The sequence below is a fragment of the Rhinopithecus bieti genome, unplaced genomic scaffold (assembly GCF_001698545.2).
Source record: "Rhinopithecus bieti isolate Rb0 unplaced genomic scaffold, ASM169854v2 scaffold_110, whole genome shotgun sequence".
Lineage (NCBI taxonomy): Eukaryota > Metazoa > Chordata > Mammalia > Primates > Cercopithecidae > Rhinopithecus > Rhinopithecus bieti.
In genome coordinates, this window is record NW_016803311.1 from 2550419 (window position 1) to 2568286 (window position 17868).

Sequence of the window (17868 nt, forward strand, 5' to 3'; positions counted from 1 at the left end):
TGCATGCTTACAATCTCTTTGCATTCAATTTTTTCTATCATTGTACAATTTTCTGAAGTAAAGCTTCTATCAACAGGGGTTTGTGAGTGGTAAGCAATCACGATAATTGTCTAAAAATAGACTTATTTTGTCTTTCCTCTGAAATGATAGTTTAGTTAGAAATACAATTTTAGTTTGAAACTTGGTTTCCCTCATACTTTGAAGATTCTTTTTCACGATTTTCTGGTTTCTTCTAATGCTGTTTCAAAAGGCTGAGGTCAGCTTGATAGAGGAGACAAACACTAAAGTAGTAAAATAAGTAAATAATTTTATATGAGGTAGTGGCAGATGCTAAAAGGAAACAGAAGCATCAGAGGAATTACTTTGAGGGTCTGCACTGATTTCACATAATCTTCAGTTCACTTATTATTAGGATGTTTGTCTGGATTAGCTTACCCTACCCACCCCCAATAGATGTTCATCTATGCGCTGTACTGTGTTAATGAACAAGATGGGTAGATCACTACCCTGGTGGGACACACAGTTTTATGGAATGAGATCATCATAAAAATGTGCAATTATGAAATTTGATAAAGTTAATGAAGGAAAAGTATAGAGAGTTAGGAAAGCACATGACAGAGGATCCAGACTTAGTTTAGGGGGTTAGAAAAAAAAACTCTTAAAAAGCATGTTTGATTTGCAATTTGAAGTATAAATGAGAGTTAAATGGATAAAGGGGGAAGTAAGACCAGAAAGAGAGAGTCTTACAGGCTGAAGGAACAGTAATCATGTAAGCTGTAAGGTGGAACAAGGCTCGAAGTATTAAAAGACACATGATGAGGCAGGGGATTTAGGCAGGTCCATGTAAAAATGCAAAAGAACTGATTTTTTAAACAGATCTGTAAGTGATTGGAAATGATTAAGAACTTTAAGAAGGACAAGAGAGACATAAACAGATTGTGTTTTTTATAAATGAATCTGGAAGCACTGCGGAGAATAGATTAGAGAGTGGTAAGAGTTAATGTAGGGAGATCAGCTAGGGGTCGGGAATTGCAGCAGCTTAGGTAAGAAGTGATCATGACTTACACCAAGATGAAGTGTAAGAGGAAGAAGGAAGAAGAGGGATATGGAAATTCTCTAGAAGGTGGTGGTGAACCAGCGAATGCAGGGGTAAAGGTCTGGTGTCAAGCACGGGTCCTTTGTTCTGGATTGCACAACTGATGCTAATCTAGAGGAGTTCACAGTTTGCAGGGAGACATATAAGCAGTATAAAGAGTTGAGACGTTTCTGTGATATCTAGATAGAAAGAAAGAGTAAGCAGTAGGAGTTCCGTGTTTAATTTTAGTCGAAAATGCAAATTTGAGAGTCATCATCCCATGCAAATAAAACACTTCGATTTATTTTTTCAAAATTAATGGCAATACCCTTTTCCCTAAATGGGTCCCACCTATCTTCCACCATAGAACCAACCATTTGGTACTCAGGGATAGATGAAAGAAATGAGCCTTTAGGAGCAAATGACCATTATTTCCCTTTGCTTATTCTTTTTTGACTCTTTCACGAGTCACGGTAATAAGACCAAACAATGTATTGCACAATATCAATAAAATTGAGTTTTACAGAGAGAGTTTGAACCACGTAAGTCCATTGGGTTGATTTGCACAGAGTAGGCGATCAATACATATTTGTTGTGTGACCAACACACACTAAAAGTATTGCTAAATCACTTCCTTAATGTTGGCTTATAATTGGGTTTGTTGTCAGAAACATGACTGTAGCCATAAATACTTTTGTGCTCCTCTTTAAGCAGACAACAGAAAATCCTTCTCACCCTGGAGGCTGACTTTGGCTACACAGGCAGTTCAGTGACCTGGCATAACCTCAGATCCACAGCTTCAGGCTGTCACTGTGCCTTTGGTGGGCCATGGGTCTTCTCAGCTAATATAATTTGGCAAACACGAAGCATTTTATGAGAGAGGCAATGTGGAAAGAACTCTGTAATTTTGCAAAAAATTTTGCCAATGTTTTTAACCACTCAACTTCCCAAATACTCTGCTTCGGGCAAATTAATTTACAAATATCTTGTATTTTCCATGTCTTTTTCCATTCTCTCTTTAGGGACCAAGGATTCAACATGAACTCTAGTCCTAATAGTCTCAAGGGATCAGGCTGAGTCCTCTGGAGGGACCAGAAACAGATACAATGTAAGAGGTAAGTTAAAATTGTTATCAAGGAAGAGGACCAAGGAATAGAACCAGGGAAACTATGTTATATGTTGGATCTTAGAGTGTGAGACTGTAGATGGGAAATGGGGCAGGAAGTCGAGAGCTGAGATCAGCAATAGGCTTCTAGGCCTAGTGCAAGGTTATAAGAAAATGGAAAAAAGTCTGAAAGGTAGCTCCGAATAAACAAGAGTGTCAGGAGTTTCTTCCAGTGGGGCTGGGTAGCTGTGGGGGACGTGATTAAAAGCTCAGGATCATTTCAGACACCCAGGTCCTTTGCAGTACACCACTCCATTCTTTTGGAATGCCTTTTCCCGCCTTTGCCTGCCAGTATCAATTCTGTTTTCTGTGGACATGTGACCACTGACACAGCATTTCATTAGCCTGAGAAATATTTGGGTAAAAATCTATTTTCTAACAAAATGCCAAGTCATTATAGCATGTTTGTTTTAGGAGGCAAATTTTGCAACCTTTTATACGTCCTAAGCATTTTGCCCCCTCCCCTGAGAAAGTTTAAAGAATCTTTCTCTTCTTTTGCTTTTGAAAAATTTCTAATGGATTTTCAGGAAACAGTTACCTGAGGTGTTTCAGTCCTATTTTTAAATGCAGTGAATCACATGTTTATTACCTGTGAACCTGCTTGAAGTTAGGAACCGTGTTTTATTTGCGTTGCTTTATATACTTGGTTAGGCTAATAAAATGAGAATATCTATTATTTATTAAATGCCTAATTACCTTACCTATACTATTTCTAGTATTCACAGAAACCTTTCCAGGTATGGGTGTTACCTCCGTTTTAGGCTTGGAAAGTCTCACCTGCTCAGAGGTAGAACCAATACATGCTGGGGTTATGATCAGAACTCAGATCTGAGCTCTCTTCATGACTCCACACTGCTTTACATATTTGTTGATTTGATTAATCTAAGTTGTTGGTTACATAGTTTATGTCCTTTACCTCCTAGGGCTTCTGTGATCATCCCCAGAGCCACACTAGCTAGGAGCCGGTAAGAGGAGAGGAAAGAAATAGAGAGAGGGGGAGATACTGAAACCACATTTTGTGTCTTGTTATTTCACAGGGGAAAAAAGCTTTAGTTTCTTTGTTTACTTTTGTTTTTATCTGTCTTCTCTTTCGCCTTTTCAGGTATTGGTCCTGTTCCTTATTCATTTCTTATTTCTTATTATATTCTTATTCATTATTAAAACATTCATTTATAAAAAACTTTTGTTTTCTTATATTGTTTACTTACATGAGTAAATGCCTTGTTCTAACCTAAGCTTACAATTCCCAAAGGTTCTTTAGTTAACTAGCTAAATTCCAAAACGTTATTTGGCCCATAGGGGGCTAATTTGTATGGTCTTCCTAGGGAAACACACATACACAAACACACACACACACACACACACACACACACACGCACTTTCTTAGGGGAGAAAACCAATAGGTTATGACAAATTCATTCGTGAAAGTAAGTAAACTAAGTTTTGAAACTGAAAAGATAAACTCTGTGGAATCTCTTGAACTGCTCAGTTCTGGTCCTGAGGCTCAAGTCCCCACTTGCTGTCCCCCAGCTCTGTGCTCAAAGACCTTCTTCATGCCCCAGACAGCTCTGTGCTTTCTGGCTGGTCACTGTCACGTGTTCACACATTTTCAGATCAGCATGAACAGGGTGGCAGAAAGAAGCTATGGGGAACTAGTGTTTGGATGTACCCCAGAGATATTTAAACTATATATTGAGTTCCCAGTATGTGTTATACGCTTTTTTAAAATAGACAAATATAGAAATTAATGGTAGTAATAAGATGTGATTAATTCTGTATTAGTCAGGTGTATCACCATGTGTTAGGGGAGCCCAGGAGCATGGAGAATTTCCAGAGAGACCCATTTGATGACTGATGAGAGGCTGCCAGCAAGGAAAGGTGGTGAGTGTATTCTAGGTAGAATGAACAGCTAGTGACTTAGCACAGACCAGAAACAGAAAAAACACAGAAAGCTTGAGACGTATGTGACTTCTGAGCGCTTTGGGATATTCCTCAAGTGTAATAACTGAGGCTTGCTCTGTGCCAAGTCACCTTCCAAGTGCTTAACTTGTATTGTTTATTTAAATCTTCACAATAAGCCTATAAGGTTAGTTCTGTTACTATTCGCACTTTACATTGCAGAAACTGGAGCACAGAGAAATGAGACTTGTGAAGGTTCACACGGTTGGTAAATACTCAGGTTCTCTATCCCAGAGCCTTTGTGCCTAACTGCCACGTTATGCTCTTCCAAGTGTTTGCTGAAGAACAATAAATATTTATTAATGTATTTCTTCTTGCAGGCCACTTGTGTCCTTCACTAATCAGAAGCTTTTGTATTTTAATGACACTTCACAAAATCCCCTGAGGAGAAAAGAAAGAGGCAGGCCCACCAAAAAAAGGAAAACCCCAAAGGCGAAAAGACAAGGGCTGAAAACAAACTCGACTCTGAATTGAGTTATACCCTATTGGTGATATGCAAGTGCTGGGTAGAGGAGGGCGTGGTCCCTCCCTAGGGCTCCATGCCCACAGACCTTTGTGAGGACAGGCATTTCCTGCCCAACTGTTGCATTTCCCAAGATCACCCTGGCCTGCCACGCCCCCATCCTGTGCCTATAAAAAATGCCCAAGACCCTAGCAGGCAGACCAGAGGCAGCTGGACGACGAGAGGAATGCACTGACTGGCACTGGCACACCTGCAGGCCACCAACTGGCAGAAGCAGAATGATACAAATTTGGCTCCGACAGTTGGAGGAGAGTCCAGGCCGCTGATCAGCCTGACTCCAGGGGAAAACCATCTCACTTCTGGTTCCCCCATCTTCTGAGAGCTACTCCCATTCAGTAAAACCTTGCATTTGTTCTCCAAGCCTAAGTGTGATCTGATTCTTGTGGTACACCAAGGCAAGAACCCAGGATGCAGAAAGCCCTCTGTCTGCGAGAAGGTAGAGGGTCTAATTGAGCTAACGCAAGCCGACTACGGACGGCTAAACTAAAAGAGTACCCTGTAACACACACCCACTGGGGCTTCAGGAGCTGTAAACATTCACCCCTAGACACTGCCATGGGGCCAGACCCCCACAACCTGCCTGTCTTTACGCTCCCCTAGTGGAGCAGTGGGACAATGAAGAAGCGAGCTGCACTTCCATCGCACACCTTGCGAGGGGGACAAGGAAACTTTTCCTGTTTCGAAGGGACAGGAAGTGTTGCAGGCCGCCATGTTTAATTAGAAAGGCAGAGAGTGCCAAAAAACAAGGAGATTCAGACTGAAAATATGTCTTATTTGCTGGGATGATTGTGCCAAGTTTTATTATAGGAAGCCAAAAGATCCTATCAGGGTAGTTATCAGGTCATTAATTTTGTGTCACATACAACCTGTATTGTTGCCTTTAAGAACTTCCTGTATTCTCGGCTTCAAATATTTCAGGAAGGGGTCAGGTGTAGTACAGAGATCTGGGGCAATCATTGCATGTTGGAGTCTCGGATTCCAAGGGCTTTTGGGAACAGATTTGTGAGAAAAGTGAAAAGGAAGCAAGCAGGAGGATGTTTATTTTTAATAAAGAGACCCTGCCCTAACTTCCTGAACTAAAACCAGTCTAGACTTGTTTTTTTCCATTTTACACAATGTCCGTAACAACAGAATAAATTTATTAAAACCAAACAAACTGGGGGTTGAGTTTTGGCACAGAAAGTCAGACAGAAATAGAATCAGCTGCTCTTGAGTTGGGGCGAGTGACGGATTTACAAACCAGCAGTAGATTAAGGCTGCATTGGCCTTAACCGAACTGAAGTTATTTTCATTATGAGGAGACAATAGAGATGCAAAATGTCTGGCCTGGTGCCTGGGACGTGAACTAGTTAGTCCATCAATTCTGAACTTCTTTTCCTTCAGTTTTCAAAACTCAGGAGATTAGAGCTAGGAAGTACCCTTATGGGATTTTCTCCATAACTTTGTGTAGAGAAAACGGAGAGAAGTTAGATGTTTTCACCTTCCCGTCCACAGCCATAGATTAAAGCAACGTATCACTAAATTACCTGACAGTCCCTACAAATGGGGACATTTAGTTTTGGCTCCTGTGTATTGGGAACATAAATGTGGCAACAATTCAATTTGCACAGAGTTGAGCATAGATTCACAATCATCTCTTTTTTTTTTTTTTTTTTTTGAGACGTCGTCTCTGTCACCCAGGCTGGAGTGCAATGTCATGATCTTGGCTTACTGCAACCTCCGCCTCCTGGGTTCAAGTGATTCTCCTGCCTCAGCCTCCCAAATAGCTGGGACTACAGGTGCCTCCCACCACACCTGGCTAATTTTTGTACTTTTAGTAGAGACAGGGTTTCACCACATTGGCCAGGCTGGTCTCGAACTCCTGAGCTTGTGATCCCCCTGCCTCGGCCTCCTAAAGTGCTGGGATTACAAGCATGAGCCATGGTGCCCGGCCCACAATCAACTCTTTAGTAATTGGTAGACTCTGTGTTTGGAGATGATCCAGTTTCTCCCCTCTCCTTCTCAGCCATTTTAGGGTGCCTTCAGTAGCACTTCAGCATTTAGATGCAGGTAGGTGTGTTTTTTTGTTTTTTGTTTTTTTGAGACGGAGTCTCGCTCTGTCACCCAAGCTGGAGTGCAGTGGCGCCATCTCGGCTCACTGCAAGCTCCATCTCCTGGGTTCACACCATTCTCCTGCCTCAGCCTCCTGAGTAGCTGGGACTACAGGCGCCCGCCACCACGCCCGGCTATTTGTTTTTTGTATTTTTAGTAGAAACGGGGTTTCACCGTGTTAGCTAGGATGCTCTCGATCTCCTGACCTCGTGATCCGCCCACCTCGGCCTCCCAAAGTGCTGGGATTACAGGTGTGAGCCACCGCACCTGACTGGTAGGTGTGTATTTAATCAGTGTTTAAGGAATGTCTGAGTCCAAGCCAAAGTCAACGTGTATTTTTACATTTCAGAATGCTTTCCATTCCTCATCTCACTTAATCCCTACAGTATACTTTTAAGGAGACAAAAAATTAATTTGAGCTGGATGTGGTGGCAAGTGCCTGTTGTCCCAGCTACTCAGGAGGTTGAAGCAGGAGGATTGCTTGAGCCCAGGAGTTCAAGGTTACAGCTATGATCATACCACTGCACCCCACCTTGGGTGACAGAGTGAGACCCTATCTCGTGAAAAAAATTGTAAAAAAAAAAGAAAAGAAAATTAATTTGAACTCTATTTGACCTGTGGAGAAAACGAGATATGGTGATATTCCCAAAATGGCATACTGATTTCACAGGGAAGTCAGGATTAGAACCCAAATATCCCTCCTCTAATTTTCTTTAGAGTGGGCCATGATCTCCCACCAACCCCCTCCATTAATAGGAATTAGAGAAGTTGTAACAGTAAATGAATCCCAAAATGTACAATGGAAAGTTGTACAGTAAATGAATACTAAATACTATGTTCATTTTCACAAAGGGTGCTTCTAGTTAATTTACTTCAACATGTTGGGCTAATTTTGGAGCTGTGCAACGTTTGGAACCAGAACAGTCACTTCATTTCTAAGACTCATTGTTTTAAAATTTAACTCTTCATGCTTAAAGAGACAGATTCTTTCACGGGCCCCTTCATGGTGAATGATACTCCTTCCTTGACTCTTCCAATGCACAATCATTTTCCAATGGCAGACGGTAAAAGACTGGATGTTTCAACTAAACCAAACACTAACAGTCCTTTGAGTGCTGAGCACCGTAATTGGTGAAGACAACGGCTGCTTAGAAAAGTGACTTTATCCTTAGGAGATTTCTCCATTTCCTTGAAATTTCCTCCCTTTCACACAACTGTGACCACTTTGTTCAGATCTTAGAGGCTCAATCTCTCTATAGTAAAAATAAAATAAAATAAAACCTACGATCTCAAAGGATTTTTTAGTATCTTTGTTTAAGGGGTGTGTCTTTTACAGAACCATAGAAATTTGTAGAGGAGGATGAGAAATTAATATTAGCTCTATGAACAAAATAGCCTTTGCTGTGGTTTGGGTTCTATTCTGTTTTTGATGACTAAGAATCATAACTAATAATGGCTCTTCCAAATACATTTCTTTTAAGAGCCTGCTTGATGGTTATCATAGCTTTCCTCATTCATTCGTTAGTTATCAAGTTACAGAGTCCTTTTAAGTTCTTTCCTAAAATTTCCATCTCTGCTTAGAATTTGATAACATTGAACTTAAAATCAGACATTTTGAGAGGCATGTAGAAATTGTGCTTTGTGACATGAGCTTTCCAGAAACGGCTAAGATACAAAGTTGTAATTAGAATCACACAGACAGAAATGGTGAATCTTCTTAAGGAAACCCTGAGGAACCTGAATATTTTGCAACTTAGAAAATTGAAAAATGAGAAAGGGGAGGAACTAGAGGGTCATAAGACAGTTCTCAAACTATAAATAGCCTTTAGTAAATTGCCATTTTAACACTGTCTGGCTTGCATAATTATCTCCAGCTTTAACTATATTGGCTACCATTCTTTCCTACACATCAGCTGGCTTCAACAGAGCAGTGATTCTCTGACTGATCAGCACTCACCTTACAAGTCAACATCATATTATCGCCCACCACCATTCTTGTATTTCACAATCATGTAAATATCCTACCACAAACCACCCTGCCCTCCCATGAACACCTAACATTACCGCTTGTTGGCTGACTTAGCCTCTTCCCTTCTTCGGCCTTGGTATATTATTAGTGGTGTTATGGGAAAAAAAGAGTGTAGAGTGAAGAGAATGAGTCAATCCAAGAGAGGCTGCAGGTCTGAGGAGTTAGATCACAAGTAGTCACACGTGTGGTGGAGTAAAGGGTATGTAGGTCACAAAGGAGTGCCCTTTGGAACCAATACGATTTTGATGGTCATGGCATACAGGGTAGAGACTGCAGGACAGGGCCAGAACTTTCAGCATACTGTTCAATATGTATCCACCTCCTTCCAGAGACTTCCTTCCCTGATCATTCCCCTTTGTGCTCAGCCCTCATATTATCACTCAACCTGCCTGAACTTCTGTCCCATGTACTGACCTACAGCAACATTATTGGAAGAGATGGAGATGGAGGGAGAAGTAGAGATAGAGGCCATGAACTAACTGGTAGGAAAGTAGTAAAGGATGGACCACAGGGTGGGAAACTATTAGCAAAAAGGAGGACGTGGTAGGAGTGAGGAGCAGGAAATGAAGACAGGAAGGTAAGGCACTATCAACTCTGGACATAAAGGCAAGGGATATTTAACAAGTAAGATCAAGATCACCTCCATGAAATTTAGCTGGCATAAATAAGCATTAAGGTCAGAATTTGGAGTTAAATCTAACATCATTTTTTGCTCACTCCCAAATTACTTACAAGTTGCTACTCCCAAGTTACTATAACTCCCAAGTTACATATTATGTATACATCATCATCATCATTATCATGAAAATACTTGACTATCTACTAAGTACATTGGAAATTCAGGCCATTCCTCAAGTTCCCAGTAAACTTCATAGTTATCTTACATTAAGAAAGCAGATGGCTGGAGAGGAGAAGATGTGAAGTCAACGTTATGCTTTGTGAGTCTGATCTATTTTCTTGACCTCCTGGGCTCAAGGAACCTTCCCACCTTAGCCTCCTGAGTAGCTGGGACTACAGGTTCATGCCACCACACCCTGGTCATTTTTGTTTTTTGTAGAGACAGGGTCTCACTATGTTGCTCAGGCTAGACTTGAACTCTTGGCCTCAAGTAATCCTTCCACCTAAGCCTCCCAAAATGTTAGGATTACTGTTGTGAACCACTGCACCTGGCCAGATCTATTTCCTGATACATATTTATCTCTTAGTAGGCACTCAGTAAATGCTTGGTGAGGGAATGAATGAGTGAATGACTGTAAAGTGAATACTTTTTACTGCCCCTGGCAGGATTACCTTTTAGTGAAGACAACATAGACATGTTCTCCCCCAGCACAAACTTAATGAGGGTGCTACATTTTTTATTTGAAAAAATGAATTCATCCTTTCCTTATTCTTTATTTTTATTTATTTATTTATTTATTTATTTATTTATTTATTTATTTATTTATTTTTGACGGAGTCTCGCTCTGTCACCCAGGCTGGAGTGCAGTGGCGTAATCTTGGCTCATTGCAACCTCCGCCTCCTGGGTTCACACCATTCTCCTGCCTCAGCCTCCCGAGTAGCTGGGACTACAGGCATCCGCCACCACGCCCGGCTAATTTTTTGTACTTTTAGTAGAGAGGGGGTTTCTAAACCACGTTAGCCAGGATTGTCTTGATCTCCTGACCCTGTGATCCACCCGTCTCGGCCTCCCAAAGTGCTGGGATTACAGGTGTGAGCCACTGCGCCAGGCCCATGCCTTCCTTATTCTTTTGCATAGCATTGGTGCAATAACTATGATGGTATAAAAGGAGATAACTGTTCTAGGCATGCTGTGGTGAGCTGCACAGATCACCCCAAAGTCATTAGCTTCTCTCAGCTCTGAGTATGCTGACAGCTAAGAACTCTTAGCTGAATCCCACCCACCAACCAGCCCAGAAATCTCCCTCTGCTGAAATGAGCCATCTTGCCCACCGGCATGCACCTTTCCTATGTGCAGCTGGCCTCATCAAATGTTCAGTGTTGGGGTATAGAGGCCTGGGTCTCATTCTCCAATTTGGGGCACACTACAAGGAAACCTCAGCACCAAATATCCATGTGGGACAATCTAAGCCTTTGTTGTGACAGCATCACAGTCTAACATATTTCTGTGGAACCTTACTTTCTTTACTTCTGCACAGATCCCCAGGCGCTCCTCAATAAACTCCTTGCAATGGAGTTTAGTTGCAGAGTCTTCTTGGAAAACATGACTTGTAATACAATGTTAATTTAAAAATTGTTACTTCGCCACAGCTTGAATTATGTCAAACATGCTCTATATTTACTTCCTTAAGTGTAGGCTAACCCCATATTACCATTTTAAGACCAGTGGGCTAATGTAGAAATTAAATCCTGCTGTTAAGATTCACTGCAATTGTTTGGATAATTAAACATTAAAGCCTGAATTCCACGCAACTTTTCATAACCTATGGAAGTGGCTTAACACTCTCATCCTTTACTCACCCATATCCTTCCACCCCTAGTATGACTCAGATATTTCATTGTCAAGCCCCCAAAAACAATGACTTCTTGTTCCAGAACAGAAAGAAAAGAGAGGCCTATCTTAGAAGTGATTTGAAGGAGGGTGAATCACCTTCAAATTTACATAGGTATGATTTTAAAATTCACTTGCTTCTTTGATTTCCAGAGTACCTTTTCTCCAAAGGTTCAACACTCAAAAGGTGTTTGTGTTTAACTTCCCCCTTTTCCTATTCTCTAGGTCTCTCCATGTAAGGTTTCTGCAATTAGGAGCCATGGGTCAGATCCAGACCACTTCCAGTCTTACTTTTCTCTGTTTAGAAAACCAGATATTTTCAGAAAGGTGAAATAAATAGGACTGGTTCCAAATTCAATTGTGAAATAAAGTTTGCTCATGAAGCTTGTGAACTGTTTCCTTTGTGGCTCCTCCTCCGCCAGCTCTGGGGCCGCCTCAGCCCATGGCCAACCTCCTGCCCAGTTCTCTCCACAACATACCTCTTTCCCTGTGTATTGCTTTCCCTGTTTGGCTGCTTTCTGTCCATGACCCAGAACCATTCTGGTGGCTTCCATGTTTTCTATTGTCACTACAACTGAAATGTCTCTGTTCTACAGCTCATCATCCAGTCATCACCAACTGCTCTCTCTCTCTCTCAGAGGGCAGCTTTGCCTGGCACACTCATAGTTGTTTAATGAATATTTAAATGAATGAATGAGTAAATAAACTACTCTCTCTCAATATGCTACATAGTCCTCATTCTACCCCTGACTGCTCAAGGTATATGTATATTAAGATGGTCCTGATGAAGGCAGCCTTCCCCTCTGGCATGACCCAATAGGTGAGGTAGGAGAGGAACCCCCTGACAAGTGGAGGTTGGAGCTATTTTACTGTCTATGTATTTCTAATGCTTTGACATCTTGGGCTTTACTTACCTTGGAGAGATTGCCCCTCCCTCCTCGAGATAGCCAATTCCTGGAGATAGTAATAAACTCATCTGCTAGTATAGCTTTTATATGCAAACCAACCAGTCCAGAGTCTATACCCCAACTATCTCCTTACTGGACTGTCACGGGGCTCTCACGTGCTGGGCTACCACCCAGCTCCTCAACCCAGGGCCAGGTTCCAGGCAACAAGGGAAGCTCCTATGCCCCAGAGCCTGCTGAAATTATCAAAACCAGCCAATCCTAAGCCTCCTTACCCTCCTAACCCTTTCCCATTTCTTCCAATGGAAACCATAATAAAGGCCCTTGTCATATCCCCCTTACTCCTTCTGCCTTCTGACTGATCCTGCTACTTCCCCATGTGACCCTGCACAGCATGGCATGCTTCCTCCTCTTGGGAACTGTGAATAATAACCCATCTTTCAAATGGCAATCTTTTTTGATCTGTTGGCCACCCCATACCTAGCAAACAATAAAACCTGCATTTAAAATCTGTTATCTCACGCCGGGCGCGGTGGCTCAAGCCTGTAATCCCAGCACTTTGGGAGGCGGAGACGGGCGGATCACGAGGTCAGGAGATCGAGACCATCCTGGCTAACACGGTGAAACCCCGTCTCTACTAAAATACAGAAAACTAGCCGGGCGAGGTGGCGGGCGCCTGTAGTCCCAGCTACTCCGGAAGCTGAGGCAGGAGAATGGCGTAAACCCGGGAGGCGGAGCTTGCAGTGAGCTGAGATCTGGCCACTGCACTCTAGCCCGGGCAACAGAGCAAGACTCCGTCTCAAAAAAAAAAAAAATCTGTTATCTCAAATACTTTTTCAGCCTCAAAGAGACAGCCTGAATGAGGTCTCTGCCTTCCCATAAGTTCTGACAATTAGAGAACGTATTATTTCCCAGAGAAGGCAATGTAGTATTAACTTAAGAGAAAAGTAATAGCCAAACTTTACTTAATATGGATTATCACCCTGGGATCTCAAGCAATACTAAGAATTACTACATTACCCTTAATAAACTAAAGTTCAAAGATAAAAGTAGTTTTTCCAGTGTCACAGAGGCACATACATAGAAGAGGTGAGACTCAAAACTCAAACTTTCCAGTCCTTCCTTTGAGTCCTGTTTCAGTCCCGCTTCTTCCATCATGGTCTTCCAAATATGCTAACATCTTTTTCAAATTTATATTGTATAATATTATCACTTCCTTCGTACTCTAAAGAAAAAGTATGGCAGTCTTGTCAGTGAGGGCCATTGAATGATTCCACAATGAAAAATAGCGGAAATGTATCTAGACACCTCAACAGTAACATAACCCTGGGGAAATGGATGTAGACATGGCAAAAGATTCTCAAGACAGAGAAAAAATTGCAGATGTTTATAAGATCTGTTTTTTTTGAGACAGAGTCTTGCTCTGTTGCCCAGGCTGGAGTGCAATGGCACGATCTCGGCTCACTGCAACCTCTGCCTCCCAGGTTTAATCGATTCTCCTGCCTCAGCCTCCTGAGTAGCTGGGATTACAAGTCCGTACTGCTATGTCTGGCTAATTTTTTTTTTTTTTTTTTTTTAAGGAGAGATGGGGTTTCACCATGTGGGTCAGGCTGGTCTTGAACTCCTGACCTTGTGATCCACCTGCCTTGACCTCCCAAAGTGCTGGGATTATAGGTGTGAGTCACCATGCCCGGCTAAAGATCTGATCTTTAATAAATGGGTAAAAACCTTTAGAAATTTCTTCTTTCTGAAATCCCATTCTTTGGTTATGAGACCCCCGGAGCTACAAAGAACAGGACTGCCTATGAAGAAGACTGGCAAAAGTAACTGGCAGTTATGAAGAACCACAAGATGAGAAGGAATAATTCAGTTCAATACTATACACATCCAAATGAGCGTATAAAATAACATAATAAAATTGTTATTGAATGTCAGCAAGTAGAGAAATGCATTGTAAAGATGTTAAGACCCATGTGGTCAGTATTGATTATTGTTTTTGAGGGGAACACTTCAGGAAAAATAATTGAAAAATTAGCACAATATTAAACAAAATGTAGTTTATGGGTCCTACTGCAGTTTGGGTTCCAACTAATTTAAGCAAGAAAGAGGAAAAGTTGGGAAAGAATGGGGAGAGAAAAACAACGAGGTAAATCAAATGATAAAAACCAAATGATGAGAGTCAGATTGTGAGTGTGGGGGAAAGATGGCTGGATAAAGGGGCTTCAGTGCAGCCAGCAAGGGGTTAAAGGTGCGGTTTGAGGAGGGCATCTGGAAGCTGTTAAGAATTTCCACAAAGGGTGGGCAAGAAGAAACAGCTTGCATGACCAGAGGACCTCAGCTGGATATCAGGAAGAATTTCCTGACCGTAAATGTCAAGAGTTCTCGTTTACAGGATCAAAAGGAGCCTTCTGGGATATGCCTATCTTAGGAGTATTTTTCAGCCTCAAGCGAGGAGCTGTTTGGGTGGTTTTCTGTAGCCCTGGGATGGACTGGGTGACCGCCACAGAATCCCTTGGTCTCGTTGCTAAAGGGCACGCCTTACACTGGGGCTTTCACAGTGTGGTTGCCAGCAGCTGACTCCCACCCAGGGGCTGTGGAGTTTTCCCCACAGAAAGAACAACTGAGCCTTTCACTCCCTGTTCCTCACTTGGACCAGTCCTTAGGTACATCTGTGGTTTTTCAGCTCTTCAGCACTTAGGCACTTTCCTCCTGAGCCAAGGGCCTCCTGGGAACAATGCAGCATCTGTGTGTTGATAGTAACAGCCTGTGGGCCAGAGTCACTCAGCCAAGCTCTCCTTTTGCCCCACAGGAGCTGGATCGCATACCTTACCTGCAACAATCCAAGGCTTAGTCAGCCTCAGCCCGTCCCACTGCCAGTGCCCTCCTTCTCCTATCTGCTCCTCAACATTTCGCCTAATTTGCTTCCTAGCTCCGTTGCCACATTTGTTCCAATCCTTATGCAGGATGGTCTCTATTTTCCACCCATCCCACCCACAGCGTGAACAATAACATGTTAGTGGCTTATGGCCCGACACTAAACAGTGGGCACTGCAGAGTGAGGAACATGCTGCTTAGTTGGGCAGCTGGGTATTTACAAAAGGTTTGGCCTACAAAGAGATGCCAGTCTTTTCCTATAACATGATTGCCTTTTGTTTATTATGCAGGTTGTTGATTTACATGGGGAGTTGGAGATGCCAACCAAGCATGGAGTTTTCACATGGTCTATTTCTGCTGAGTTCAGAGACTTTGAGACAGCTTTTAACTTCTGGCAAAAAGACAATTTCAGAAAGGTGTTTAAAACCATCCTTTGGTTTTTGATCCTGAGTCAGAGACGGACATGTGCTTATGAAAGAAGGTAGAGTTTCAACCCTTAGGTAACCTTAAAAGAGCACAAACTATGTTGTGTGTAAGTCATGTGCAGTACACAAACTTGATGTTAAATACAAATTGGAACAGTCTTTCTCTAGGAATGCCTCTCCTTCATAGAGGCATCACAGTGAGTCTCTTAAAGCCTTGATGTAGGTGTGTTATGGATGGGTTTTTCAGAGGATGAATGCACAATAGTAAGGACATTGGGTAGGGAGTGAGGATAGGACATTTAAAAGAAGGAAGAAGAGAAAGTGAGATTTTAAGAAAGGAAATGAAGCTCTGTGTGTGTGTGTGTGCGCGCGCGCGCGTGTGTGTGTGGTTGGCAGGCCTGGTGATCCTGTTGTTTAGTGTCTCTGAGATCTGAGTTGTGCCTTTTTATTTTGCGTAAAGTAGGTACTTGGTCATATGCAGCACCAAGGAGAAGTCAGAGTTCCACCTTTGGAGTCTTTTCTTCTGATTCATGATTTTCTTTCTGGAAAACATTATAACAATGATATTTAGATTAGTAAACTGAGCTGTTTAATTACTCCTGGAAGTCCTAAATCCATCTTTAATTTTTATCTCATGAACCCTTTTATATGAAATTTGATTTGTTGCCCATTAATACTTTAAACTAAATGCTGAAGTCCAAAATTCAGCCTCTGAATATGCAAGCCCTTTCCAAACTTGCTTTTCTAGTTCGTGTCTCACGGCTATACCCTAACAAGCATCCTGACTCTTGCCACTATATCCTCATAGACTTTTGCTTTTAATCAAATCTAGTAGAGCTCAAATAATTTTTTTAACTTTAATTGTTTTGCTTTTATTTTGTTTTAATTGACACAATAGTTATGTTTTATGGGGTATAGACTGATATTTCTATACATGTGTACAATGTTTAATGATCAAATCAGGACAATTAGCATATCCATTGCCTCAAATATTTATCATTTCTTTGTGTTGGAAACATTCAAAATCTAATCTTCTAGCTATTTGAAAATGTATAATAAATTGTTCTTAATTACAGCCACCTTGTAGTGCTACAGAACACCAGATATTCCTCCTATCTAGCTGCACTTGGTATCCATTAGCCAACGTTTGGGTCTCCTCCCTCTCTGAGCCCAAAGAATTCTTATTCAACAGGAAATAAAAGGGACATAGAAGGAAAACAATTTGTTTTACCTGCAGTCTCACACTTACCAACAATTTTCCACTTAGGAATCCATCACAAAAGTTTTGCACACGCTCTATGGAAACTTCTACTGTGGGTAGTGTATCCCACTCATCATCTAGAGTCCGGTAAATTGCCAAAGCTGGCAGTTGAGACTTCTTTAATTTGAAAAATGATATCACCTTCCCATTTTCTTTCCTACCACTGTCCACCAGAATAAAGAGAATCTGCAGTTGGGGAAGTGTGAAAGAAAAAGTTTTATCTGAGGTCCGTGGATAAAGAGATACCTTGTAATTGTTACGGCTTACACTGATTGAATTTATGGTCTGCACCATGCAATTGAAATCTTGAGTTAAAATAAATTTTTTGCAGCCATAATAAAGAATGAAATCATGTCTTTTGTGGGAACATGGATGGGGCGGGAGTCTATTATCCTTAGCAAACTAACACAGGAAGAGAAAACCAAATATCTCATGTTCCCACTTATAAGTGGGAGCTACCAGTGAAATAAAAGAGGATAGAAACAAATGGAAGAACATACCATGCTCTTGGATAGGAAGAATCAATACTGTGAAAATGGCCCTACTGCCCAAGGTAATTTATAGATTCAATGCCATCACCATTAAGAATAGAATCCCCATTAAGAATGCAATCCCCATTGGATGACTTTCTTCACAGAATTGGAAAAAATTGCTTTAAAGTTCATATGGAACCAAAAAAGACCCCACATTGCCAAGACAATCCTAAGCCAAAAGAACAAAGCTGGAGGCATCACGCTACCTGACTTCAAACTACACTACAAGGCTACAGTAACCAAAACATCATGGTACTTGTACCAAAACAGAGATATAGACCAATGGAACAGAACAGAGCCCTCAGAAATAATATCCCACATCCACAGCCGTCTGCTTTTTGACAAACCTGACAAAAACAAGAAATGGGTAAAGGATTCCCTATTTAATAAATGGTGCTGGGAAAATTGGCTAGCCATAAGTAGAAAGCTGAAACTGGATCCTTTCCTTACTCCTTATATGAAAATTAATTCAAGATGGATTAGAGACTTAAATGTTAGACCTAAAACCATAAAAACTC

The 17868-nt window shown here is 41.6% G+C and overlaps 1 protein-coding gene across 3 annotated transcripts in view; it reads right to left on the minus strand.

The window, feature by feature from the left end:
- Positions 1–15375: 15375 nt before the first annotated feature.
- The window catches only part of ERP27 (endoplasmic reticulum protein 27), a 28556-nt gene continuing 26063 nt past the window's right edge, over positions 15376–17868 (minus strand). For all 3 annotated transcript variants that reach the window (XM_017873638.1, XM_017873647.1, XM_017873642.1), the window contains 2 exons: positions 16806–17003; positions 15376–16098 (listed from right to left, as the gene is read on the minus strand). In XM_017873638.1, the coding sequence (XP_017729127.1) occupies positions 16051–16098; positions 16806–17003 (246 nt within the window). In that variant the 3' untranslated portion in view covers positions 15376–16050. The remainder of the gene's footprint in view (positions 16099–16805; positions 17004–17868) is intronic.